Below are 27,917 nucleotides of genomic sequence, written 5' to 3'. Positions count from 1 at the left end.
ATTCTTAATGAAATCACTGAATCCAGGTCGGGGTAGTGAATACTCAAGCTGAAAAAGAAACACCTTGTCCTAGTGATACCAGGAAAGGTCTCAAAGACTGCCATGATCTTATCAAAGGGACGAAGGAGTCAGCTTAAAGTCACTCTGGCTGAAAGAGATGATGGAGTATCAGTAAGAACTATGGTGTCTTGTTTTGTTTTGTTTTGTTTTGCTTACTTTGCTAGAGTTTTGTTCTTTTTTTTAAAATTGAAGTATAGTCAGTTACAATGTATCAGTTTCTGGTGTACAGCACAGTGTCCCAGCCATATATGTATATACATGCATGTATTTGTTTTCATATTCTTTTTCATCAAAGGTTATTATAAGATACTGAATATATTTCCCGGTGCTATATAGAAGAAATTTGTTCTTTCAATCTATTTTTATATGTAGTGGTTAACATTTGCAAATCTCAAACTCCCACATTGATCCCTTCCGACCTCCTTTCCCCCAGTAACCATAAGACTGTTGACTATGTCTGTGGCTCTATTTCTGTTTTGTAGATGAGCTCATTAGTGTCCTCCTTTTTTTCTTTTTTTCAGATTGCACATACGAGTGACATCATATGACATTTTTCTTTCTCTTTCTGGTTTACTTCACTTAGAATGATAATCTCCAGGTCCGTCCATGTTCTGCAAATGGCACTATTTTATTCCTTTTTATGGCTGAGTAGTAGTCCATTGTATAAATATACCAGGACTTCTTTATCCAGTCTTTTGTCGATGGACATTTAGGTTGCTTCCGTGTCTTTGCTGTTGTATATACTGCTGCTTTGAACGTTGGGGTCCATATATCTTTTCGAATTAGAGTTCCCTCTGTTTGTATGCCAGGAGTGGGATACCTGGATCATATGGTAAGTCTGTTTTTAGTTTTTTGCGGAATCCCTATGCTGTTTTCCATAATGGCTGCACCAAACTACATGCCCACCAATAGTGTAGGAGGGTTCCCTTTTCTCCACACCCTCTCCAGCAATTTATCATCTGTGGACTTTTTAATGATGACCATTCTGACTGGTATGAGGTGATACCTCATGGTAGTCTTGACTTGCATTTCTGTGATAATTAGTGATACTGAGCATTTTTTCATGTGCCTGTTGGCCACTTGCATGTCTTCATTGGAGAATGGCTTGTTTTGGTCTTCTGCCCATGTTTGGATTGGGTTGTTTGTGTCTTTTGTTGTTAAGTTGTATGAGCTATTTAAATATTATGGAAATTAAACCTTTGTCAATCACATCACTTGCAAGTATTTTCTTCCATTCCATAGGTTGTCGTTTTACTTTGCTGATGGCTTCCTTTGCTGTGCAAAAGCTTGTAAGTTTAATTAGGTCCCATTTGTTAATTTTTGCTTTTATTTGTGTTGCCTGGGTAGACTGCCCTAGGAGAACATTGGTAAGATTTATGTCAGAGAATGTTTTTGCCTGTGTTTTCTTCTAGGAGGTTCATAGTGTCTTGTCTGATATTTATGTCTTTAAGCCTTCTGGAGTTTATTTTTGTGTATGGTGTGAGGGAGTGCTCTAACTTCATTGATTTACATGAGCTGTCCAGTTTTCCCTACAACGCTTGCTGAAGAGACTGTCTTTTCTCCATTGTATATTTTGCATCCTTTGTCAAAGGTGAAGTGGCTGTAGGTCTGTGGGTTTATTTCTGGTCTCTCTATTCTGTTCCTTTGATCCGTATGTCTGTTTTGATGCCAATACCATGGTGTTTTGATTGCTGTAGCTCTGTAGTAGTATCTGAAGTTTGGGAGGGTTATTCCTTCCGCTTCACTCTTTTCCTTTAGTATTGCAATTCTGGGTCTTTTGTGATTCCATATACATTTTAGGATTATTTGTTTTACCTCTTCTCTTCCAGTTTGGATTTTTAAGTTGCTTTTTCTTGCCTGATTTCTGTGGCTAGGACTTCCATAACTGTGTTGAATAGAAGTGGTGAGAGTGGGTATCCTTGTCTTGTTCCAGATTTTAGTGGAAAGGCTTTCTGAGTTTCATCCTTAAGTTTTATGCTGGCTGTGGCTTTGCCATAAATAGCTTTTAGTATGTTGAAAAATGTTCCCTCTATACCTACTTTGCTGAGAGGGTATTTTTTTTTTCTCATAAATGGGTGTTGAATTTTATCAAATGCTTTTTTCTGCATCTGTTGAGATTATCATGTGATTTTTGTCCTTTCTTTTGTTGATGCCGTGTATCACATTGATTGATATGCATATGTTGAACCATTCTTATGTCCTTGGGATGAATCCAACTTGATCATGGTGTATGGTGTTTTTATGTGTTGTTGGATTCTGTTTGCTAATATTTTGTTGAAGATTTATACATCTATGTTCATCAGTGATATTGGCCTCTAATTTTATTTTTTGGTAGTGTCTTTGTCTGATTTTGGTATCAGCGTGACGGTGCCTTCATAGAATGGGTTTGGGAGTGTTCCCTCCTGTTCAGTCTTTTTGTAGAGTTTGAGATGATCAGTATGAGTAATTCTTTGTATGTTAGGTTAAATTCCCCAGTGAAGCCATCTGCTTCTGGACTTTTGTTTTTGTTTGTAGGGAGGTTGCTTTTATTGCTAATTCTATCTCCTTTCCAGTGAACAGTCTGTTCAAGTGGTCTGTTTCTTCTTGATTCACTCTTAGTGAACCGTATGTTTCCAGAAAACTTGTCCATTTCCTCGTGGCTATCCAGTTCGCATCCATATAGTTGTTGATAGTATTCTCTCTCTCTCTTTGTTTGTTTGTGTCTCTGTAGTATTGGTTGTAATTTCTCCACTTTCCTTTCTCTTATTTTGTGTACTTGTGTTCTCTTTTCTTCTTGGTGAACCTGGCCAGAAGTTTCTCAATTTTGTTTACCCTTTCACAACGTCAGCTCTTGGTTTGCTTGATTCTTTTCCTGTTTTTTTCTCTCTCTTTTATTTGTTTCCTCCCTGGTCTTTATTGTTTCCTTCTCTTTGCTGACTTTAGGTTGTGATCTTTTCCTAATACCTTGAGGTGATAGGTTAGCTTCTTTACTTGAGATTGTTCTTGTTTTTGGAGGATGGCTGTATCTCAGTGAACTTCCCGCTTAAGACTGCTTAGTTCTGTAGTGCCCCTCAGAGGAGAATGGGCCTGGGCAGAGCTGAGCACCCTGCGTGGAAAAGGAGACATTTGTCCATAGGGGGTAGGTTGAACAAGGGACTTGATTTGATCCCGGTGAGTCCTTCTTGTTGTCAACAGGTATTTGGAATCTCCTTTCTAGGCTGTTTGCTTAATGGGTGGGCCTCTTCCTTGCATGAAAATCTCCTTGGAATTTTCATCTGAAACACACCTCCTTGGGCCTTATCCCAGAGGTTTTTAACCAGCCCCACAGTGACTGTGATGTGTATGTTCTTTAGCTGTGCAGCTAGCACCCAGGGATTGGAGACTGTCTGCTGCGTGATATCATGTTCACTTGTCCAACAGTCTAGCGGTTATCGCTGCCTCCTCTATTTTACATTACATATTCTTTTGTATTATAAACGAGATCAATATGATTGAAAAGGGTAATGAAATCAGCATGAAGAGCAAACACGGTACATGGTGGAGTTGGTGTTTGCATCTTGGGCTGCTTTTCCTAGGGCTGTGCTCTCATTGCTTTAGCACAGACCTGGGATAGGCTCTGATTGGAAATGTGACAGAGACTGGAAGACACTGGTCAAATTTAGTGACTCCTGCTAACTGCTATTTTTCTTGCTTGATGAGTATTTACTCACTGTTCTATCTAGCAGGCTCTTGAGGAGACACTGGGAGAAGGGGCGAATAAGGCAGACAGAGTACCTGCTCTCAGGAAGGTGATCGTGTGGCACAGGAGCCAGATGTTTTACAGAGAATCGCATGGGATATGTATTTCAGTAGTGTCTGTGACATATTTAATACTTATGTGTTCCTTGGTCCCATTGTGTCAGCCAGATTTGAGAACTGACTGAGTATAAATACAGGACTATTGAACAGTGATAAAAGTTTTCCTCAGGAGAGGTCCTTCAGGTATTTTTGTTCTGACACTCGAAATACATTTGTTTGATCCAACGTGCCCTGAAATGCAGCTGTGGGTTCCCAGACTGTTTGGGCAGAAAAGCTTTTGGCCAAGGGTTTTGTGTTGGCTCTGCTGCCACCACGTGGTGTGGAAACTTAGGAAAGTCTCCTTATCTCTCCAGGCCTCAGTTTCTTTATCAGTGAGAGAAGGTTATTCAAATTCTCCAAATTCCCTTCCTGCTGAGGCTTTTTTTTTTTTTTTGGTCTGAATGCATGATGGACTGAGACACATGTTAAATGCCCCCTGGGAACTGCAGCCAAGACCTGCCCTTGGTCCCTTGTCTGTGTGTCTCCTGTGTGTCTGCGTGTCTCCTTGAAGCCTGAGCCGAGCCCACATGCTGAAGACATAGAACTGAGGGGAGGAGCTGGAAGAAAGAAAATCACTAGGCTTGGAGGATGTGAATAACACAAAGAAGGGCAAGGTAATGGTGAAGGAAGGTGGTTGCCAGAGGACCTGAGAATATGGACAAGTTGAGTTCAGGCAAGTGAAGGGAAACTGAAGAATGCACACAGCACCATCTAGTTCTTCAAGTAGCAACCTGAGCTAATCAAGGAAGACTGGGAGGGGAACTTACTCCACAGTGAACTTGGGCACCTGCCAAGGAGATCCACAGGCTGAATCAGGGCTGGTTTATACTGCTGGGAAGCACCAGTTCCAAGAGGAAGAAATGTACCATGATGCTCTGCTCCAGACCCCAGCCTTGACCTTGAAGCTGGCCTCACAGTGGATGCCATCCAAGTAAGTGCGAGCTTAGAGGCATAAATGCTGTTTGGGAAAACATTAGAGGTGTCCATCTTTACCTTAAACAGTTCTGCCCTATGGCCAGAAGGGGCCAGTGTAGGGAGACCTGCATCTGAAGCAGAGATAGTCATGGTATTCTGCATTTACAGCTTGGAAGGCTTTATACAAAACAACCTCGCAGATATACATTGAGTGCTTCCTTTCCCTTATGCAGTGCCAAGAATGTGGATTTCAAATATCAGTAAGATTTTCGAGATGAAATCAAAGCACTGAGAGGAAAATCCAAGTGGATAATTTCAACAGAGCGTGGTTGTTCTCTCCGTTAGGGTGTTGCGGCAGCCCAGAGGATCGGGGGGTACACCAAGGACGTCTCCTCCTAATGACAGAGTGAAGCATTGGGAGGAATCCCTGAGGATTTCTGAAGGATGACTCTGAAGACTTCATCAGAGTCACCACAGGTGAGTGTCATAGGGCAAGAGAAGTACAGGACATTTTCCTCTCTAAGAAAGGGGATTCGCTACATCCTGGGAGAAGGCAGAGCATCCCTGAAAGGACAGTTGCACAGGAATGTAGTTGAGATGATGGGAGACTTGCAACCATTTTTATTCAATCAGTGAACAAATGTAGCTGAGAACATCCTCAGTGGTTGACTTGTTGCCAGGAGTCACGAACACAGAGGTGAGTAAAATATTACCCCAGATCTCACAGAGCTCTCCGTCTAGTAACAATGAAATCACGAGAGTGTAGCGGTAGTTGGTTCAATGGAGGAAGTGGCCAGCGCTGGCTAGGCATGACCTCAGGGGTGGTGCTGGTCCCTCTTCTGTTTTTTGCCAACAGCTATATGACCTGTCCTGGCTCAACAACCCTGCTCATCAGCCAGATTTCAGATTTCGGCAACTCACGATACAAATAACACACGGGCTCCATCTTGGCTCAACGTAGTCAACACCGCCAAGGTCTCCAGAGAACACTGCTAGCACCGGTAGCTACTGCTGTGCCCTGGCCAGATGGAGAAGTCAGGAGGTAAGTTTAATGTGTCTTATAGATCCGTCCTTGCTGTAACGATTAGCGGTTAGCGGTTTTCTCTCTGAAAAGTTAACTATTTCCCGGACTTCAAGGTTCTCTCTCCATATCAAAAATAACTTAAATGTCATATTCCTAGGTCAGAAAAACTTGGTATTTTATCCTCAAGTTTTAGATCAGTTTGACACAACACTGTAAAATGACTATAATTCAATTTAAAAAATGTTAAAAAAAAAACTAAAACAAATTTAGATCAAATAACGAAAGTGAAAAAAGGAGTAAAGGAGATTCCAGGTTTACAGTGAGACTGTCGGGTGGTCTGGGACTAAAATCCCGACTTTTGATATTACAGTGGTTGATAAACCCAATGACTATTGTTTCCTTAAAAACAGAACAACACTCCGTAATCCCATCCTCTGCTTATCTTGTCATGTTCCATAAAAGGTAAGATTTCTCCTCATGTGGAAAACCTGGATTCTAAAAGAGTTGAGCTCCATGAAAGCACTGACTGAGCCCTTGTAGGTAAATCATTGCACTAATTGCACTGAGAGATACAGAAGGAGGGTGTATAGATGTTCACTGAAAAGAGTTTTAAAATGACAGTTCTCAGCCCAGGTTCGGCGTCGGTAGGTGAGAACAACAGCAGACACGAATAGGCTCATCCTAGTGAAAGCAAGACACGAAGATTAATGACAGCCCCTGGTACTTACGAGCTGAAGAGTCAGGGCAGAAAGCAGCCAGAGGATCTGCTCCAGAAGGTGTGCAGGGTGCCAACTGTCGCAGTTCACATCACAGATACTTGTCATGGGCTCCCTCCTGGTGTTCCAGTTCTGCTCCTGTTTAAACTGCAGCAAATTCAAGAGAACAGGCAGAGGGATGTACGTGAAAATACTGAACCGTGTGGTTGGGCAATGAATCTCAACATTTTTAAGATCCCACTCAGAAAGTTCACTTTTAGGGAAATTAGAGCATGGGTGAGGTTTAGTGTCGTATAGTGGGAGAAAAATTATTGCATTTAACAGCACGTAATGATTTGTGAAGGCAGTATGTACCTAGAGGGACCCAAATAATGGCCCTACCGACCTAGTAACTAAAATACCCCCCTCACTTCCATTTGGTCTTACGGAAACAGGAGGCTCTTAATGCACTTCCATTAAAGAAGCTGGAAAATGCCTCTTCCTCTAAGGCCATGGAATAAAACAGATCCCACGGTAGGTGACCTAAGGGAAGGCAGAGAAGATTTTATGACAGTGGCCACAAGGCGGTGGAGGAAAATGGCTTGAAGCTTTTGTAGCTGCAAATGAGTTGGCTCCGAAAAACATCACATCTAGGAAAAACATGTTTAGCCAAATTTTGGACCTCATGGACACGAGACATTTGGCCCATGATCTGCAGTCATTCTGTACTTAATTAATGTGTATTGTCTTGGACCAACAACAACTTTTTGGAGGAGGTCAGGAATCTGCACATGAGCACACACACCTGAAATGGAAATAGTATTTTTTTTAAAGGTGAAAATAATAAAGAAGTTATTTCTCATTTTCAAATGTTAGTCTTTCACCTTACTGAAGAATCGAATACCAAGATATTAACTATCAATGATGCTCACCAATATGCAGATTTAAACACAGCCTAAGATGACTTTGATAAACAGCAACGTAAAGCAACTCTTCATACCGATAGCAACAATGCCATTCCAGAATGTCAATGGAAGTAGTGAGTGAAATGAGACCACCTGTCAGATACCTAACAGGAAACAGGTAAAAGAAGGAAAGGGACCATCAGCCCGCTGTATACAGTGATATGTAACGTACTTAACTACCAAGTTCGTTGATCCCACTTAATAAGAATAAATCTATGCTTCTACTGACTTTTGGGTCTAATCAAAAGGGCAGAGCATTAGGAAACAAGTATTTGAAGTATAAAAGGAATGGAAGCAAATTCTTTGTTCTTGGCTCAGAAGGCTCACTGTTTTTGAGATGTCAATTTTCCCCAGCTTGATTCAATGCAACACAACTAAAACTTGCAGTCGGTAGCTTTGATCGAAACTGATTGGCTGATTCTAAAATCAACGAATAGGGAAATACAAAGACCTAGCGTAGTCAAAACATTTTCTGTAAAATGAGGAGCAAAGTTGGATGGCTAGCTCTACCTGATTTCAAGAACTATTATAAAGGTGTAGTATCAAATCAGTGTGATATAACTGTAATGACAGGTCAGTAGATAGAGAACAGAATAAAGAGTCCAAAAGTAAATCCATATGTACAAAGTGACCGATTTCTGGCCAATGCACAAAGGAAACCCAGTGGAGAAAATATATTCTTTTCAACAAATTGGGAAGGGCAATCTATTTCAACCTTTTCAACTAATGGATATCTACATCCGTATGAAAAGCAGTCCAGTAAATGAGCAGATCACACGATATGCAACAACTCCAGATATATCACAAATATAAATGTAAACCGTAAAACTGTAAAACTTGTAGAAGAAACATAGTGGAAAAGATTTGTTAGCTTATGTTAGACAGGTATTTCTTAGATTGATATTAAGTATATAATCAACAAAACTATACGTTGATAAATAAGGCTTCATAAAAATGGAAATCTTTTCATCTTTAAAAGAAATAGTAAGTAAATAAATCAAGCCACTGTTAGTAGAAAATATTTGTAAATCATATATCTGACGTGGACTTATACTCCTATTCTGTAGAAATTCTTAAAACTGAGTAAGAAGAAGACAAAGACAAATCTATTATAAATTGGGTAAGAGATTTGTATACTAATTCTGGAAACATTATAAGTTGTCCCCTTTTTCTTCTTGTGTAAAATTGCTTTGATAAATCAAGAACATTTGAATTTCTATGTAAATTTTAGAATTAGCTTGTAAATGTTTATGAAAATATGTACTGGAAGTTTGATTGGGATTGTATACATCTGTTGGTGAAATTGGTGAAAACTGACACTTAAACCATATAAGTTTTCTAATCCTCAATAAGTTATCCATTTATTTATTCTCCCTTTATTTTGTTATTTAATTTGTCAAAGTAATGTTCTGTGGGTTTCATTCTATTGTTTATATATACTTAGTCTGCTAAGACAATACAATGAAAGAATTGTTCAAAAGACTTGAGGAAATACTTCAGGAAAAAAAAGATATATAAGTGGACAAAAAGCACATTAAAAGATGCTCAACTCAGTCACCAGGGAAAGAAAGTAATACTACAGTGAGCATACCTAAAATTTGAGTCTGAAAATACCACATGTGGTGAAGAGGTAAAGCAACTAAACGTTTCTTCCACTTGTGGGAAGGAGAAATGGTACAGCCACTTTGAAAAGCCAAAATACAGTTAAACATATAACAATCATATGAAGAGCCATTCCATTGCTAGGCATTTATACAACATGTCCAAAAAACGATCTGCAAAGGAATATTCATAGTACCTTTATTCATATAGCCAAAACCTGTAAACTCTAAGATACCCATTGATAGGTGAACGTATAAAGCAATACAAAGAAAAATATTTCTACAAAGGAATACTACTTAGCCATAAAAAGGTGTGAACTGTTGATGCATGTAGTAAGTTGGACAGATTTTAAAATCATTCTGCTACATGAAGGAAGGCATACAGGAAAGGGTACATGTAAGGTTGCATTTATATAAAGTTGTTAAAATTACATATTTATTTACAGTCACAGTGGTTGTCAGGGGGTCTGAAGGTTGAGGGAGTGATGGGCTGCAAAGGGGCACACGGAAGGTTGTGACAGAGTAGAAATATCCTGTATCTTGGCTGTCGCTCTAGTATCAATAGTGTATACACCTACCAAAGTGAATTTAATTGCATACTTTAAAGTAGGGCTTTCTATTGTACCTAAATTATACATCAAGGATGCTGTTAATAATTGATTGTATTTCTTCATACTAGTAGTGAGTATTTAGAAAATGAAATTCAAGAAGACATAAGAGATCAGCATCCACGATCATTAAATGCTTAAAAACACAAGTACTGAAGACTCCTGACAACTACTGCAGAGAGACATTAAAGAAGACCTATGCAAGTAGAAATATATATATCATATTCATTGGTTAGAAGACTTAGTATTGCTAGGATGTCAAATCAACATTATTCCAACTAATATTGCAGCAGGCATTTTGGGGGTATTTTGCAAACTAATTATTAAATGTATATGGAAATTCAAGTACCTAACTGGCCAAGACAACTATGAAGAAGAATTAAGTTAGAGGAGTTATTCTACTAGATTTCAAAACTCATGTTAAAATTGTAGTAATTAAGACACTGTAGTCTTAGTGCAAGTAAACACAACACAGATACATCAATGTGAACGTGTAGAAAAGAAAATATTTACCCACATCCATATGCAATTATGTGATTTTTTAAATAAATCACCAATATGTGTCATTCGGGTAATGAAAGGCTTTTCTGAAAAATGTTCTTGAACAAGCAACTATTCCTTTAGAGATAAGTTAATATTAAAAACTCACATCTCTCCATACACTAAAGTTAATTGGACATGGTACATTAAAATCACAACATTTTAAGTGAAATATGTCAGACAGAAAAAGACAAATACTGTATAATATCACTTATATGTAGAATCTAGCAATACACACAACTAGTGACTATAACAAAAAAGAAGCAGACTCACATATGCAGAGAACAAAACTAGTGGTTGCCAGAGGGGTTGCCAGAGGTGGGGTGGGAGCAGTAAAAGGGCAGGGAAGTTGGAGGTACTAACTATTGTGTGTAAGGCAGGCTACAAGGCTGAACTGTACAACAGGAGGAATATATTAGTATTTTGTAATCACTATAAATGGAGTGTAACCTTTAAAACTGTATAAAAATTAAAAAATTTTTAAATAGTATAAAGCCTTTAGCATGAAAACAGAATAGTACTGGTATATGAATAGAAAAGAAACCAGTGGAATAGATCAGAGAAATTCTAGAAAGAGACTCAAATACATTTGGCAATTTAGTATTTGATAAAATATATGACTTTTCAAATTACTGGAGAAAAGATGCACTGAAATTTTTTTTATTGTGGTTAAATATCCACTGCATAAAATTGGCCATTTTTTGGTGTACAGTTCAGTGGCATTACATACATTCACACTGTTGTACAACCATCACCACCATCCATTTCCAGAACTGGCTTTAATAGACTTTTAAAAACTGCTACTTTCATTCATTTAGCACTTTTACAGTTAGTATAGCACCATTTCTTTCCACTCTCAAAAATCCTCTGTGTGCCTCCTATTCATCCCTCCGTCTCCCCCAGCCCCTGGCAACCACTGATCTTTGTACTACAGCCATTGTTTTGCCTTTTCCAGAATGTCGTGTGGTTGCAATCATTCCGTATGTTGCCTTCTCAGATGGGTTTCTGTCACTTAGTAATATGCATTTAAGCTTCCTCCATGTCTTTTCATGGCTTGATAGCTCACTTCTTTCTAGCACTGAATGACATACCATTTTGGGATTTGTCACAGTTTATTTATTCATTCACCTACTGGGGGATATCCTGGTTTCTTCCATGTTTTGGCAATTATGAACAAAAAATATAAACAAACAAAAAGTTACAAAGCTATTCAAAGAATAATGGAAATATTTTCTTGGCCAAGGCATAGACAAAAATTTCTTACACATAATACCGAGGCGCTCACTATAGACAAATTCTGAATAAACTGGATTTCATAAAATATTAAATCTCTAAGCTTATCACAGTGACTATTTAAAAAGTAGAAAGCTAGTTAATGGACCAGGAGACATTACTTGTAATACGTATATCTGACAAATTGCTACCAAACTCAGGTCCGGCTGCTCATCCCTTGAAAGCCAATAGTCAAGAGACAAGTGTTGGTAGAAAAGGAAAGTTTATTTTCTTGTGGAGGCTGGCACCTGGGGCAGAAGACAGCTCATGTCCAAAACCAACTCCTCCCCACTGATCAGAGGGCAAGAGCTTTTAAAGGGGAATTTCAGGCGTGTATATGCGGAGGGAGAGAGCTACGTGCAGAACAGCACAGTGAGCTCCGGCAGTCATCCTGAAGTTTGTCAAGTGGTGGTTTGGTCAGTGTCCTCTTGATCGTTCTAAGTACAGTTACTACGTAGTTCCAGGGTTGGTTTGCTCCCCTTTTCTGAGGCCATTTCTCAGGACTGTGGCACTTATGTCATGTTTAAAGTTTGACCATCATGTAGTTTACTTCTTCTACCTCGTAGGGGTTACATTATCTACAAAACAGCTCAAGGTATGGTTCAGACTATTCTCTATATCCCTTAGGGAGGAACTAAAGATCCTTGACTTTGTTTCATGATTCAACTGTCATTATTTATGTTTGACTGCTTCCCTTTGCTTCTGCATTTTCTCCCTTCTCTAGGAATGTAGACAACTGAAAAGGTCCTACATTTTCGGGGGAAATGAAAGAAGAAATAGATCACCCTTCCCAATTTGTTGAAAAGAATATATTTTCTCCACTGGGTTTCCTTTGTGCATTGGCCAGAAATCGGTCACTTTATACGTATGGATTTACTTTTGTACTCTTTATTCTGTTCTGTGTTTTGAATCCTTCAGTTTTCCAAGAGGGATCTGACTGCAACCGGCTAGACAGTGAAGGCAACTTGCTATTTGATGAAGAGAAAGTTGGCCGTGATCTCGATGTAGTTGGTGCTTGCTCCCAAGTTGCAGAAGATGAAATTCCAGCTGACCTCCCAGGTAGCCTTTCTAGTTTTCTTCCCCACACACTGTCTAGAATGAAGAATGTCTCCCCTGAAGGTCGATTGTAGTGACATACATTGGTTTAACCCAGAGAAAAAGTTGGCTATGAAAGATAGTCATCATTTTGGCCAGGGAGCCTTGGTCCTTTTCCAGGCTCAGTCCTTGTATCTGACTTGCTAGACCTAAAGTTAGGCCACGGGACCCAAATCAGGGGTCACTAAGTGTCAACCACCTTCGCTGATCATCCACAGGAAGTGTCTGTCAGACGTTGTTTGGGTCAAATGTTTCTTGCAAGCTACAGTGATCGAATTCTTCTTTTTGGACAATGTCCCTGGCCTTCCGTGGCATGTCCAAACAGACTGGTAGCCTTGCCTATATGTTAGGTGAAGTGGTATCTCTGTTATCAGTGATCTCAGCCCGAGTCTTCATCTTCCTCATGTTGGCTTCTCTTAGCTAAGTTGGAATCTGAAAACCAGGAAAGAACCAAGTGTCCCTTTACCTTGCTTGGATGTTCCCAAGAAGTACGGCTGGGCTCTGGCAGTCCCTCCAGCCTTGAATGCCCATTGTTTCTGTGTAGCCCCAAATTTTCTCTTTAATTTGAAGGTCGGTAGAATTCATCCTCTCTCAGGCAGAAATGCCTCCGTAATATCAACAAACACATTATCTGATGGGATGAACCAATATTGTAGGAAGAATTCTAGATGGAAACTCAGCTGATTTGAGGGAAAATAAAGTATGAAATCTGCAGACTCGGCTGATAGGGTATTGGGAGAAAGCTCAACCAGATGAGCCAGAGAATTTCCCCCAAGCATTTGGAAGCAGTCCTGTCTAATTCTCCTAAGACTTCAGTGTCCTGAAATACCGTTCATAAAATATTCTGTTGTTGCCCTGAGAATATTAACGTCCTTGTGGTACCTGTGTTCAGTGAGTTGGCGTGTGTGAGGTATGATTTGTTTATTGTGACCTGCTGTCTCTGAATTTCTTACCAGAAAATCAGAATGAGTGTGACGAAGCAGCTGGACAAGAGCCAGTGTCCACCAGGTAATTCTGAAGATTTCCGGGCTGTTCATGTCCGTGGTGACACCAGAAGACCGCAGATGTGGGAAAAGAGAACGTGCTGAACGTGACTGTTTCATCCATTCACTCAACAGCCAACTAGGCACCAGAAAAATGTTGTTTCTTTCCATTGTGTCAGTTGTGTGTGTCTGAATTTCTGAATGTCTCAAGTTTAGTCCTGGACAGTGATTTGACCACGGTGCACTAGCCAGACTTGGGGGTCCCTGTAGTCAGCTGCTGCCCCCTCTGTGGATAAAGGCAGTGAAAGATGCACATATGTTTTGAGCCAGTTTGGCCTCAGTATGGTGATGAGTATTTGACTGCAAGTGAGGAAACATAAAAAAAAAATCAAAATTGTATCAAAATATTGAGATAATACTCCTTGAAGTTAGAAGTTACATGTCTGTAATTCCTCCAAAAGCTGTATTTGCTTGAGCACTGTCTGTATTGTTTAATGCAAAGTGTGCATAATGTGGGAGCCAAGATTTTAGTCGTCTGTGTTTGCTGGCCGTCATGCCTGGAGCACACAGGGAGAGTCCAAGTGCCCCTTGAACTGCTGGTTGCATGGTCAGTGCTCAGAGCACCGGCTGCTCTCTCCGTCTCCCACCCCACGGTGGCCACACTGTGCATGACACATAGGAGAATAGTTATTTCCCTCTTTAAGGGGACTGCCCCCTGGCTTTTTGTGAACCATATCTCTGCTTTACATCAATATGCTGACTCTGTCTCTAATCGTCTGAGTTTAATTTTCTGTCATCCCTTTCCCACCTGGCACAGCATGGATCTACTGGAGGTTCAGAATGACGACGTGCTCCAGGAGTCCCAGGATGAATGTGTTTTGGCGCCTTCCATTCACCAGGAAGGTTCTGACTGCTATGAGAAGTACAGTGATGGAAAATTTGCATTTCCTGAAGAGAAAGTGATATGTGCTCTGGAGGTAGCCTGTGGTTCCTCGCATGTTAAAGCAGATGAAATTGGAGCTGACTTCCCAGGTAGTCTGCATGATCTTTGCTCCGCACAATCTGTCTTGTCTCAGAGAATTCCCTTTCATGTGTAGACTATATGCATAAATATTGTTTTGAATCAGGCCCAACAATTCCCTTTATTTAATTACTTATTTACTTATTTATTTGCAGTATAGTCAGTTTACAATGTGTTAATTTTTGGGTTACAGCATAATATTTCAGTCCTACATCTATATACGTATATTCCCTTTTACATTCCTTTCCATTGTCGGTTACTACAAGATACTGAATGTAGTTCCCAGTCCTATATAGAAGAAATTTGTTGTTTTTCTTTTATATACATAATAGTTAATATTTGCACATCTCAAATTCCCAATTTATCCCTTCCCAACCCCTTTGTCTCCAATAACCATAATTTCTTTCCTATGTCTGTGAGTTTCTCTCTGTTTTGTAGATAACTTCATTAGTGTCTTCTTTCTTTTTTAGATCCCACACGTGCGTGATATCATGTGTTCCTTTTCTTTCTCTTTCTGGCTTGCTTCACTTAGAATGACCATCTCCAGATTCATCCTTGTTGCTGCAAATGGCCCTGATTTTATTCTTTTGTATGGCTCAGTAGTATTCCATTGTATAAATGTACCAGTTTCTTTATCCAGCCATCTGTGGATGGACATTAAGGTTGTTTCCATGTCTTGGCTATGTATACAGCACTGCTATTAACATCAGGGTGCGTGTGTCTTTTCAAATTAGACTTCCCTCTGGATGTATGCCCAGGAGTGAGATTCCTGGATCATATGGTAAGTCTCTTTGTTGTTTTTTGAGGAATATCCATACTGTTGTCTGTAATGTCTGCACCAAACTACATGCCCAGCAATAGTGTAGGAGGGTTCCCATTACTCCACACCCTTTCCAGCATTTAGGGTTTATGAACTTTTAATAAAGTCCATTCTGACTGATGTGAGGTGATACCTCATTGTAATTTTGATTTGCATTCCTCTGGTAGTTAGCAGTATTCAGCATTTTTTCATGTACCTATTGGCCATTTGTGTGCCTTCCGTGAAGATTTCCTTTTTAGGTCATGTGGCCATGTTTGGTTTTTTCTTGTTGTTTGATATTAAGCTGTATATGCTGTTTATATAGTCTGGAAATAAACCTTTGTCAACTGTATCATGTGCAAATATTTTCTCCCATTCTGTAAGTTGTTGTTTTGTTTTGCTGATGGTTCCCTTTGCTGTGTAAAAAGCTTTTAAGTTTAATTACATCCCATTTGTTAACTTTTCCTTTTATTTCTATTGCCTGAGTAGACTTCCCCAGGAGAACATTGCTAAGATTTATGTCAAAAATGTTTCAGCTATGTTATCTTCTCGGAGGTTTATCGTGTCTTGTCATATATCTAAGGGTTTAAGCCATTGTGAGTTTATTTTTGTTTATAGTGTGATGGAGTGTCGTCACTTCATTGCTGTATGTGTGGCTGTCCAGTTTCCCCAACACCACTTGCTGAAGAGCCTGTCTTTTCTCCATTGTATGTTCTTGCCTTCTTTGTTGAAGATGAAGTGACTGTAATTCTGTGGGTTTACTTCTGGGCTCTCCATTCTGTTCCATACAATTACCTTTAAAGTAACACATTCCCTGAGTTCGTAAAGTTAGCTCAATTCCTAGTCATGTCTGTTGCACTGGCAAATCACTGGACCCATCACGGTCCTGCCAGACTCCCATATAGCTCTCCAATTGTGTCATAGGAAGTAACTTTCCGGTCTCCTAATTTTGAATGAATCTCTTATCTTGCATTTAATGCTCTAATTTTCATTCCTAAGCAATGTGCCTGAGATTCTATACCTGTCTGAGGCTTTTGACAGTTTAGTTTATGTCTTTGGAGATGTCACTCCTTTGATTGTTTCTGTCAACCCAAGTCTGTCTCCTTCCATTTGTCTTATCTTATCCAGAGGCTTCTGAAACCAGAACAGAAGCACCACTGCCATCTTTGGTGTGTTTCTCTGAAGCAAGGCAGGGTCCTGGAACACCCAGCCTTATGAATGCCCACTCTTTCTTGGTGGCACTGAAGAGTGTTTAGACTATGTTTAGATTCTGCTCATCAGTCTAATGTCAATGGAGAATGCATCTACCCTAATAAGAGACAGCATTTCAGATTGAAAAATCCTGAATATTTGAGCAGCTTTCTAGGAGGTAGCTCGGCAGTCCCTCAGGATCTGTGGGTAAAAGGATGAGGTTACTGTTTGCCTAGACTCAGGACATAGTGTGCAGACGTCCTGTCATATTATGAACACATGTCTAGGGTCTCAAGAAGCAAATCCAGTGCCTTCTTGTGAGGTTCTATCTATGGCCTCCTGGAAGATTTCTCCCACAGTACCCTGTTATCACATTGCACACATTGCCAAAGTGCTGATTTTGGCATGGTTTTGCTCATACGTAAATGAGTTTTGCCCAGTGTGACTGTCCTCTTAATTCATTTACAGAAAACCAAAATGATCAAGATGGGTTGAAAGGAGCAGAGCCAGTTATCTGCAGGTAATTTTGAATATTTGTGCACTGTTGATGAAATGTGACTTCTGCAGTCCCCTAATCCAGGAAACAGCAGGAATGCAAGCGTATGATCCACTTTGCCAACCAGGAGTATCTTTTTTGTGATGTTTTCTGCTTACATTTTGATACATATATTGTTTCCTATTTCTCATTAACTTCTCAAGTGTACACCCAATTCAGTTGACCAGGTGATCTATGATACAGTGATTTCTGTGCACTCATTTGTTCTCTCTGGTGTCATTTACAGAGTGAGATGCAAATCTGCTTTCGGCCTGTTTTGTCTTAGCATGTTGACATGTGTTTCATAGCAAGAAGTGGACACAAACAGTGATATAATAATATCATGCCACCATAAAGAGAGAAAGAGACCTTAGCGGCATGAGATCTCTGGGACACTAGGGTGCCCCCAATAGTATACACTTAATCTCCATGTAGCAGTCAGTGCACCTTAAATGAAAGGGTGAAAACCACTCTTACATGAGTCTATGTTATGGGTCATGACTGCAGTATAGAGATAATCAGTCTCTTTCTTCATCAGCTGTTATCTGGCCAGAGCACTGAGCACCCCCTCTCCTTTCTGTCTCCTGCTCCTCAAACACACACACTCTGTCTCACCAAAAATGTCAGTTTTTTCTGCTTAAAGGATCACCCTTTGGCTTCCTTCACCGCTCCCTTAAACAGTTCATCTAAAGCAGATAGGACTCTAGATTTCTGATTGGTATTAGGTTAATCTTCGGTCTCCCTACCCGCCAGGCTCAGCACAGAGCTGCCGCAGATGGTAGAGGATGACATCCCACGGCACTCACTGGAGGAGTACTATTTGACTTACTTAGCTCTTCCTGACCTGTCAGACTCCTTCTGGCCTTATAGGAGCGCCACCATCTACTCATTTGAGGGATTGGAACTCTCTTATGCTCGGGATGTAACCAGTGAGTACTCTCTTATCGATGTGATAAACCTCCAACTGCACTGCCAGGTAGAGCTGGTGTCTTTTGCGCTTCACACCTCTGGCGGTGCCGAGCTATGGCGTCCCTGTGGGCAGACCCTATACATTTATATTGAGAAGGTTTAGGTTCTAGAATTCAGTTTTAAGCACAGACATCATGCGGGCCAGGGAACTGTGCTCTCTATCCCAGGACAAGCCTATGTGTTGGGTCCCAAGATAGGTCACTGAACCGAAGGCAAGTGTGACAATGTCACTCACCTCTGTGCAGTTGTACAGAGGTGTCTTTTTTCATGATTCCCATCAAATGTCTTTTCTACTTATAAGGTTCTCATGTTCATACCCCTAAAATATCCCTGGAATTTCTTTCCTTCAAAAGATGTTGACAGTGTTAACTACACCTCTGGATTTGTTGTTTCCCTGGGGTCACTGCCGTCATCCCCAGTGTCCGTCTCCTCTAAGTGGAGGAGCCACCTGAACACCAGGACACAAACATCCCTACTATCACCTTGCATGTATCTTTCCATGAAGTGCGGCTGACCCCAGCATTCCCCCACTCCATGAAGGGCTGATGGTTCTGTTTAGCACAAAGCTCATTTTCATGCTAGGGTTTGTAGATTCCAACCATTATTTTGTTTTCAGTGTATAAAGTCTGCTAAACCAGCCAGCATACGGTGAGGGAAGGCTGAATATTACAGTATTCTTTTTAGAATGCAGATGGGCTATTCCACAGACTATGTGGGGAAAAGATACATTTCACTCCTGACTCGGACCTGGAAAAGGTGATTGTGGTGAGGAGATACTGCCCAGGGGTCAAGAAAGCAAACCCAGGCAGGTCCAGAAGACGCAACGTGAGGTCTCCAGGGAATATTATTCTTACAGTATCCTCCTGTGCCACTGGTGATACTTTTTTCCCCGGGATAGTATTGGATACCTAACTATTGACATATGTAGGGGGATCTGCTTAATGTTTCTTGCCCTGTCTGAATTGATCCATAGAAAATCATCCTGTTGTTGAGGAAGAAGAGGAACAAGACCATATATATTCCAGGTAATTCTGAAGACTCAGGGGTCTTTTGTTTTCTTTCTGCTATCTATCTGTCTGTCTGTCTATCTATCTATCTGTCTATCTATCTGTCATCTATTTATTTATGTATTTCAAAGTATAGTCAGTTTACAATGTTGTGTCGATTTCTGGTCTACAGCATAATGAAGAATCATGGCTCTTAATTTAATGTTGATGTATGGTGAGGTCAGATCCAAGGAAATGAGAAACTGCTGAATATGCCTAATTCTTCCATTCAGACAACCACAGTGTGTCCCTTTAACAATGCTGTCTATGTTAACTGTACGTTTATAAGCCCCTTTGATAATCTCTCTCCAATGGAGTAACTGCATTCAGTTGATACATGGGTGCTAACCTGTCCGGGATTTCTCGGACTCTCCTTCTCTGTTTTTATTATAAGCAGCATAGGATGCATTTCTGCCTTTCACTCTTTGTTCTTAGCACTGACAAGTATTTCATAACAAGAAAAGTACTTAGAAAACCAAAATTCATATCACATCTCAGTGGTAGAGAAAAGGCATTGGAGACACAGGATTATGCTGCCAGAGTCTTGTTCCCTCAGCTGTTGCATGTAAATTTCAACAAAACTCATGCAAGTGTTGAAGCCTCCCTTGTAGTTTCTGAGTGTGTGTCCTGACTAATGTGTACTGAGGTGGTTCCGTCTCCTTCGTCCTGAGCTCTTTTTCTGGTCAGTGCTGGGACCACCTCCTGCTCTGTCTGTCTCCTGTTCCCATTGTAAGCACACTCTGGCCCCAGATGGAGGAAGATTGTTATATCTCACTTTGTGGAGAATGTCCATTTGTTTTCTGCGACCAGTCCCTTAACACTCCCATCAAACCCAGCTAGGACCCTGTGTTCGCTCATCCGTTTTGTTTAATCCTCAGTGCACCTGATCCCAGAAGGCTCAGTAGTGAGCAGCCGGTGGTAGAAGAGAATGAAGGCCCACGGGACTCACTGGATGAATGTTATTTGACCAGTTCGGTTGGCCATGACCTGTCGGACTCCTGTAGTCCTGACAGAGGTGCCTCATTCCCATGGGACCAACAGGGAGTCTTCTCAGCGCTTGCTGTAGATGGTGAGTACTCCCCCGAATAGAGCACACGGCTCCTAGTGTGTCCCCAGTTATCCTCACAGACTTTGTAGCCAATGAATTGTATACACTACGAGAGTGATTTCTGTAAACAGACCCTGAGACTTGTGTTCTTTTGAATCAGGCTGTGGGAATTAATTTGCAAAAGGCATCATGTGGGTAAGACAACTTTCCTTTCTCCTCATCCCAGGACGCCCTGTGACACCTGGACCGCCCGCACCAGTGCAGGCTGTTGGTATCAAGTCAGGCTAGAGAGGGGAAGTGAGATGTGTGGGATGTGGCCCGGCCCTGCCAGGCCATCATTCAGCATGGGCAGGAGAGGCCAATCTCCCCTACACGGATGGGCTGAGGTGAATGAACGGGACACATCAATGATCCTGGGTCCATCCTATTTCTGGGCTCTGATCATGACCTGTGAACAGTGTGGACAGCTGTGACTCCGGCAGTAGGGCCGCAGGGGACCTGCTCTTTTGCCCCATCCGCCCTGAACAGGGAGAAGTACTGTAGGCACAGCACAAGCACTTGATCTTTAAGGACAACTTCAGATTTCATTGGAGGCTTTTCCCTACTTTCCTAAGTACTGCTATTGGGCATTCCTTGTGATGCTTGATAAACTATTTTGCCTTTTCCCATGCAAATGCAGAGAATATTGAGCATAGTTTAATAAAGCCATTAGTTGGGAAAAGAGAGATAAAACTAAATGATGAAATTAAGATGTGATATTTTAAAATAATTCTAGTCTATGATTCAAAATAGCCTTTGAGGGTGGGTTTACTGGTTTTGTTCATTGTTTCACAGAGTAAAGTTTTTAATTTCAGAGGTGTTACCCTTCAGACCATGTGAATTATCAATAAATCTTATTAAGTATCCTAAAATGCAGTGTATAGAGATGAAGAAACTCTGCCTGCAGGAAATGGGAAGGGCACACGAGGCTGAGAGCAGTGCTTAGGGAAAAAGCCCAGGAAGCTCTACAAGGTGCAGGTGCAGGGCTGGGGTCAGGAGGGGCAGCCTGTGTCCAGGGAGGATTTGTTCAAGGGGGTTTGGGAAGTGATGCTGCTGAAGAAAGAGGGGCTGGAGGGAGCAGGAGTGTCAAGGCAAGGTGAGGATTTGAGTTCATGTAGGGAGGTTGAGGAGGACAAGTTTCCCCAAGCTGAGTAAGACTGGTGAGACCGCTGCTAGTGTGGAGAGACAGGATCAGCGGAAGCCGTTAGAAGGAGGTCGGATGAATCACTGATGAGACTGAGACACAGTGCACTCTCTGGAAGACGACGCGGTCACAGACACAGGAGAGACACGTTTAAGAAACAGTTCAACAAATCTTGTTGAGCAGGAGGGTCTCCAGTGGGTAGTGAAGGGGGAGCCACACAGCAATGTGCAGCAGGCCCCGTGGGCCGTGACCCCACCTGAGCCTGACCTGGACTGGATGAGCTACTTGAGCTCTTTGGTTAGCCCACTCTCTGAGAATATGAACTCACTTCACAGTAGAATTGAAAACATGGGTGATATGGAGCAGTGCCTGGTGCCCCTGGAGGGGGGTGTAATATAAGGAATGTGCACTGTGTCATCTCCCTGAAGAACCAGACATCCTGATTCTGTAGCCCTTCTGGACACTGAGCTTCCAGCAAGGCCCTCAGACCTCAGCTACACTACTTACAGGTGCCAGTACCCACCAGCCCACCCAGGACACATGTAGCCATGGGACGTATCCCTGTGTGGTGGGTGGACGGGCTGTAAAAACACACGGGGAAGGGAGTTGAAAAGGCTCCAGAAGTGGGAAGAGTTCTCATAACTTGGTCCATGTGCTATAGCCCCCAAGTCCCATTTCTAGTAGAATTTGCAGCCTTTGGGCCCTTCTTCTCTTGTTATTTCTTTATTCTAATTAGACATCAACAATTCCTCGTCCTCCCTTCCCTGGGTCCTGGGCAGAACCTTGTCTCTAGGCTACAGGGAAAGGTCGCTAATAACTGAGTCATGGTCGTGACCTCACCTGCCATCCAGTACCCTCTGGACCCAAGTGGGTGATTTTTGATCTCAGCGACGTTGCTGCCAGGCACCTGCCATCTCAGCGTCCCCAGGCACAGCCTTCAAAATGACATCTCCGTCATGTCCATGATGTCTGCCTCTGTTGTCTGGCTGATTGGGTGGTCTCCCTGATAGGCAGGAACAGCAGAAATGGGTGTCGTGGGAGGGGCTGACAAAGGGAAAGTTGCATTGGTCCTGCTGAACTGTCCTCTCCTTTCAGCTGACTCCTGGGAGGACCGTCCCCAAGGGCCTCTGAGTTTCCAAGGGTCAGAGATGCAAGCTTCACAAGCACACCTGCAGACAAGCTCCCAGGTGACCCATCACCTGCAGCTGCAGCGGGACCTGCAGTTTGACTGTGGTGACGGCATCGTCAGGCTCGGCCTTCCCTCCACCGTGTGGGGCTGCACAGCCAACACTGAGTTTGGAGACCAAGGGCTGCCCCTGCAAGGTAAGAAAGAAACGGGGAGTAGGAAGCTCTAGTCCATGAGCTGGTTGTGCCAGAGCTGGGGGTTGAGGAAACAGTGGGGCCTCTGCCATGCTCCTTTCAGGTCCACTCGAAATCCCCAACTCTCTAACAGAGGGAAGTGAGCAAGAGCCGCAGATTTAGGGCCAGCTCTGCCCCAGGTCCTGGGTTTGCAAATTCCTGGTTCTTTAACAGAACCAGGTTATTTATCTTGTGAGGTATTCCCTTCTCGTTTCCCTTATCTGACCACAGGGAAGTTAAATCTACCTTCCGTGGTTGTTGGGAGTGTTAAGAAACATAGTTCCCAGGGTCCGTGATTCGGTAAAACCTGCGTCAGCACACCTGTGACTGTGTGATGTCTACCCGTGTATCTTGCTGGTGATGTAACACTTACACAATGATTGCATGTGCATTGTCTCAGCTGAATTGCAGGAATTTTGATGGTCTCCACTTTCTCTAGACCCTGTCTTCCATTGATTTCTCAGAATGGCACGTTTGCCAGAGTTCTCTTCTCCTCACCCATCCTCAAGCCAGTTATCCCCCGTTACGTGCTGTCAGTGCATTAGTAATGTTTAGTAGCAATGTGAAAACTGCCCACACACTTCAATGTCCTGTTGAGTTTTCACATGGAGGTAATTTTTCTGTTTTTAGCCCTTTATTTATAATAAAGAACCACCTTCATAGATAAGGTGAGCCACTCAATTTCTTCTATGATGCTCCTTTTAATTCGTCCTCTCCACTCATCTCCATGGCCATGTTCTCCTTTTTCTTGTCATGATCCGACTCTTCTCTGATTTTCTTCAATGAGCTTTCATACCCTCACATGCATTTCATCTGGGACGTATTCATCCTTACCCTCTACTGCTCTCAGTATCTTCACCCGGAGACTGGGGCCGCGTGGTGCCCATCTGTCAGGCGATGCCCTCATCTAAGAAATGAGGATAGCGGAGGTGAGAGAAGAAGGGTCACCACTGGCCACTGAGCAGAGATCCCATGGGAAGTGCTCAGCGGGTGTTAGGGATGCGTGGCCCTGACAAGTGCCATTAGCCCTTGTGGTATTTCATTGTCTTGCCTTCCCTCTAGTCTCTTTTTCTTGACCTTGGCTTCCCACACTCTCGGCCAGGACTCAGCCCCACCGGCTAGTCACTCTCTCTCCTGCACACTTACCCCAGAGGCCTGAGTCTGAATCCAGGCATCACGACAGATTTTGCTGCAAACGCTAGTTTTAATGCCCTTTATTCTCATAATCCCCCGGATCTAATCGTTCATGTAACCACCAGAGCTTCCCTCTCTTATTCTTCTTATCTCTGTTTTTCCTTTGTCAATTTCAACTCATCAGAGGCTGTTAGAATGATCCATTCAATATCTCAACGCCATCATCCATTGCTTCCCTTGTACACACACACACTTGTGAGTGTTGTATTTTTATCACAGCTTCCATGTCTTACTTAGCTTGGGTATGATAAACATTATCTATAGTGTATGTGCAAATATATGGGAAGCATATACTGATACACATATGTAAACCTTTCCAGTTTCCAACTTCCCCAGTTCTTTCTTTCCCGAGGTTTTCTTTCAACGTTGACTTTTCTTACGTTCTCCAGTCCCTTCTGTCCCAATAGTACAGCCTCTGACTGCCCTGATTGCCTTGCCTTGTCTTTTCTACCTAGGAACTTTGTGTTTTCGTCAATTCTATTTTTCTTAAAATAAAGTTTTTTGGCAATGTGAACACGTTTGCCTCCTGGCAGTCTTACCAGCACTGCACAGTTTGGGGACGGTCAACAAAACAGAAGAATACCGAGGTGTCTCCACTGGCTTCACCTGGCAGGGACGTTCAGATGGCCTCTCTTGTTCCTGGGCACTTTCCTTACTTGATGTTCCTCTTGGCTGGAGGAGTAAGTCATTGTCAGATCATGAATAACAATGCATCCTGTTTTCTGTGGTTTTATCTTCAGAGCTGGGTTTCGATGCTTCCATCGGAATGAAGAGCCCCCCCAAGGTGGAGGGTGAGGGCTCAGCTGCCAGCCAGCATGAGTGTCAAGTCTCTAGCAACAGTAATGCCTCCAGTGTCCTGAAACAGAAGGTTCTGTGAAGAAAACTGCTGCGCAGCAAGTGGAGAATAGCATGCAGGTTCCCTGGCCTTCAAGCGTAGGGGACAGAGGTAATCACATCTAGGCCCTTCCATGCATGTCTTCCCTGTTGCTCCTCATCTAAGATTACACCTGAAACTCCACTAGTTTGTCCTCTTTGTTGTTCATTCACTTAACTATTGATCCTCCCTCTGTCTGCTCTTTCCTCTGTTTTCCATGGGAGTTGCCACCCTGCCAGGCCCTTCCATCCCCATTTGCTGTTTCTACTGTGAACTGTGCTGTGTTCCTGCCACTGCTGCCCTGGTATTCCTTCTCACCTCTACTCCTAGCTACAGGGAAGCCTGTCCCCGAGGTTCCCCTCATCAGAAGCGCATCATTTAGCCCCCTCAACACGGAGTACTTTGCCTGAAATCACACACTGACTTGGTTTCATTGCCTTTCTTTCCCTGCCCTCCCTCCCTCCACTCCACTGCCTCTTCCAGAATCATTGTCTTTAATCTTTCACATGTACATGGGTTGGCTTCTGCAGAACACACCTAGGACAACATTGACTCCTCGACGTCTCCACGTGAATAAAAGGTGATATAACTGAGGAATGAGAACCCTGATTACGAAAACTAAATAAGAACCTCGGGTATAGGTGGGAATGCTGCACTGGCCTGGAGTCAGGTTTCTTACCAACTTCTGGTGGTCAGCTCTGTGCTAATGTCCATGGGGCTCCCAGGGCCTCATTGGAGCTGGTGGAGGACAATGTATGGCACCCTCAAGTGACATTGGCCAAAAGCTGAAGCATAGACCAAGTGATTACAGATTGCAAAAAGCATGATGTGCCAGGGTTTCAGACCTCTCTTCCTTTTACGCACATGACTCTTTCTACATGTTCAGTAAAGTGCAGAAGAAAATGAGCTGAGTTGAAGTCTGAGGCCAAGGAGTCTAGGAGAGCATCATAGTGAATTAACTTGGGGCAGATTTATGAAGACTCAGATACACAGGATACAGGAAGATCAGTGGCTCAGGCAAGACCATTTCAGAAGGCAAGTGATTTACTCTAGACTATCCGAAGGAAGATGAGAAAATTTTTATGGCCAGTGGGAAAGTGGTTAATGTTGGAAATAATGAAACGACGGAAAAAGAATGGTGTGAGGCAGTGCAGGTCTAGTGGGTAGCTCCAAATCCTGCCATCATGAATAACCTGGGTGAGCTTGGATCTATCTAACATGAATGGCTTGACCCAACCCCTCAATACTGTGATTCTGAAGTTCTGGGGTAAGGTTTCGGTATCAGTAGTTTTCAAAGCTCTGTGACATGCATGTAGGGATTAAATGGACTATGGATTTGGTGGGATGTCAGGAACCAGGATAGGGGTGTCCCAAGGATTCAGAACAGCAGTCTGGTTCTGAATGTATAGTAGGGATGCTCAGCCCATCCCTCCTGGGACATGTGAGAAAGGTATCACTTCAGTCCAGATGAAGGGGAATCAAAAGTCAGTTGGCTGCTGAGGAACCAGTGGCGGGATCTGGCTAAAACTCTGCAGCAGCTTTGAGCTGGCGTATCCCCAAGCACAGGTGGGGTGAGGACAGGGGTCCCTTGATTCTGCACCACAGTCTGCACATTTGCTTCAGGAGGAATTTCTTCTAACTCTTGGATCTCCCTTTTCCCTTCAGCACCAGCCTCGGGCTCCCCCTTCAGCCCCTCCTCTCAAGAGGATCCCAGCCTGCTCCTAACTCTTGTCACCATGTGGTCATCCCTCCAGTCTCAGCCATCAGCAGAACCCAACGAAGACCCACATTTGATCCCTCTGTCTCTCTCTCTGTCCCTCTCTCTATCTCTCCTATGTCTCTCCATCTCTCCTCTGTCTCTCTTTCACAGTTACGCATCATTTTCAGTACTCTGAAAAGATTTTGCCAATTTAGAAAAACCACATCATCAAATTTACCTTTCCCGCTAGATGTAAAATATCTGCAACAGAAAATACGGTTAAAGTCCAAACTGAACACTGCAGGGTTGCTTTGCTGAGACTCAACTTCACAACCACCAGCCACAGTCCATGATTTTTACTCCAAAACACTGATTGATGGGAGAAATCCCAAGCATCAGTCCCCCAATGTGACCCAGTGCTAAGGAGACCAGGGCTTAGATGGATACACAGCTGTGAGAGACCTTAACGCTTGCTCCTCTGAATTGCCATCCTGCACACACTGGCATCTGGAGCAGCTGGAAGAAGGCAACATGTCAGCCTGGACAATCTTTGCCACCAGATGGGCTGTGCTCGGTGCAGGTGGCATTAACCATGCAGTGTCCATGCTGAAAAGGTTTCGCTTGAGTTTCATCATGAGGTAGTTATCAGACAACTGCAGAATCTAGACCATTGAACAGGACAACCGGCCTGTCTTTTTCAAACAGGCAATGCCTCCACAGATTAGATGACAGAAAGGAGAAGAGATGTTTTGGGTTCCAAAGAACTAAAGAGATTGTGCTACTGTATTTCTTTAGTCCTTTTGAACCCAAACCCTCTCCTTACCTTTCTGTGGCTGTCTTTAATGGTGGTGACATTGACTTGTGTGCAGAGGGCAGGTCAGTTGTCTGGCTCAAAAGTCTGCATTCTGCAGTTGTCTGACCCCTTCCTCATCATGAAACTCAGGCCAACCCTTCTGCCAATGATGCCACTTACTGAACGCTGTGTGCTTCCTGGCAGAGCCCCTCAGGGGACTAAGCATGTCCACTTTGCCTGTCACCACTCTTGTCCTCTTAGCATTGAACACTTTGTCATGGAGGCAGGAGCCAGTGAGATCCGTTCATTGGAACACACATTTCTCTGTGTAGAATCAGTGATTTGATGAGTAGTTCTCTGAGAGTGTATAAATATCTTATTTTATGATTGTCATTCTCTAAATTGTTTACCATCGCTGATCGATCCCCGATGTGTGTCAATTACCACATTTGTGTTTGTGAAGCAGAAATTTTCCAGTTCAGTCATTCTGTTCATTTGTACTGCTGGCGTTGTGCTGTGGAAAAGACAATCCCTACCCCTTCCATTTAATTAAAAGTTCTTTGGAGTTTTACTGTGAAGGTGTGTATTTTTTAACTTCACTGTTAATTTAATTTAGTGACTGATTTAGTAGA

At 42.6% G+C, this 27,917-nt stretch overlaps 1 protein-coding gene and 1 long non-coding RNA gene across 4 annotated transcripts in view; one reads left to right on the top strand and one right to left on the bottom strand.

Annotated features, from left to right (window-relative positions):
• LOC140698262 (uncharacterized) overlaps positions 1-27,917 on the bottom strand; it is a 45,395-nt gene that overhangs the window by 3,531 nt on the left and 13,947 nt on the right. The window lies entirely within an intron of this gene.
• Positions 1,594-27,863, top strand: LOC116277563 (NBPF family member NBPF4-like). Of its 3 annotated transcripts, none has more exons than XM_072968007.1 (13): positions 1,594-4,807; positions 5,137-5,268; positions 5,648-5,833; positions 12,415-12,555; positions 13,548-13,599; positions 14,392-14,606; positions 17,054-17,105; positions 17,874-18,049; positions 19,063-19,114; positions 20,014-20,204; positions 22,462-22,689; positions 24,660-24,865; positions 26,459-27,863. In XM_072968007.1, the coding sequence occupies exons 3-12, from the start codon at positions 5,818-5,820 to the stop codon at positions 24,794-24,796; spliced, it is 1,260 nt and encodes a 419-aa protein (XP_072824108.1). In that variant the 5' UTR covers positions 1,594-4,807; positions 5,137-5,268; positions 5,648-5,817; the 3' UTR covers positions 24,797-24,865; positions 26,459-27,863. The 3 variants fall into 3 exon arrangements, with proteins under 3 accessions (XP_072824108.1, XP_072824106.1, XP_072824109.1); XM_072968005.1 differs by having other exon boundaries at positions 5,025-5,268; XM_072968008.1 differs by lacking the exon at positions 12,415-12,555 and having other exon boundaries at positions 5,025-5,268.

The sequence above is a fragment of the Vicugna pacos genome, chromosome 9, assembly GCF_048564905.1.
Source record: "Vicugna pacos chromosome 9, VicPac4, whole genome shotgun sequence".
NCBI lineage: Eukaryota > Metazoa > Chordata > Mammalia > Artiodactyla > Camelidae > Vicugna > Vicugna pacos.
Note: the sequence above shows the minus strand (reverse complement) of the source record. Positions and strands in the feature narration are given on the sequence as shown.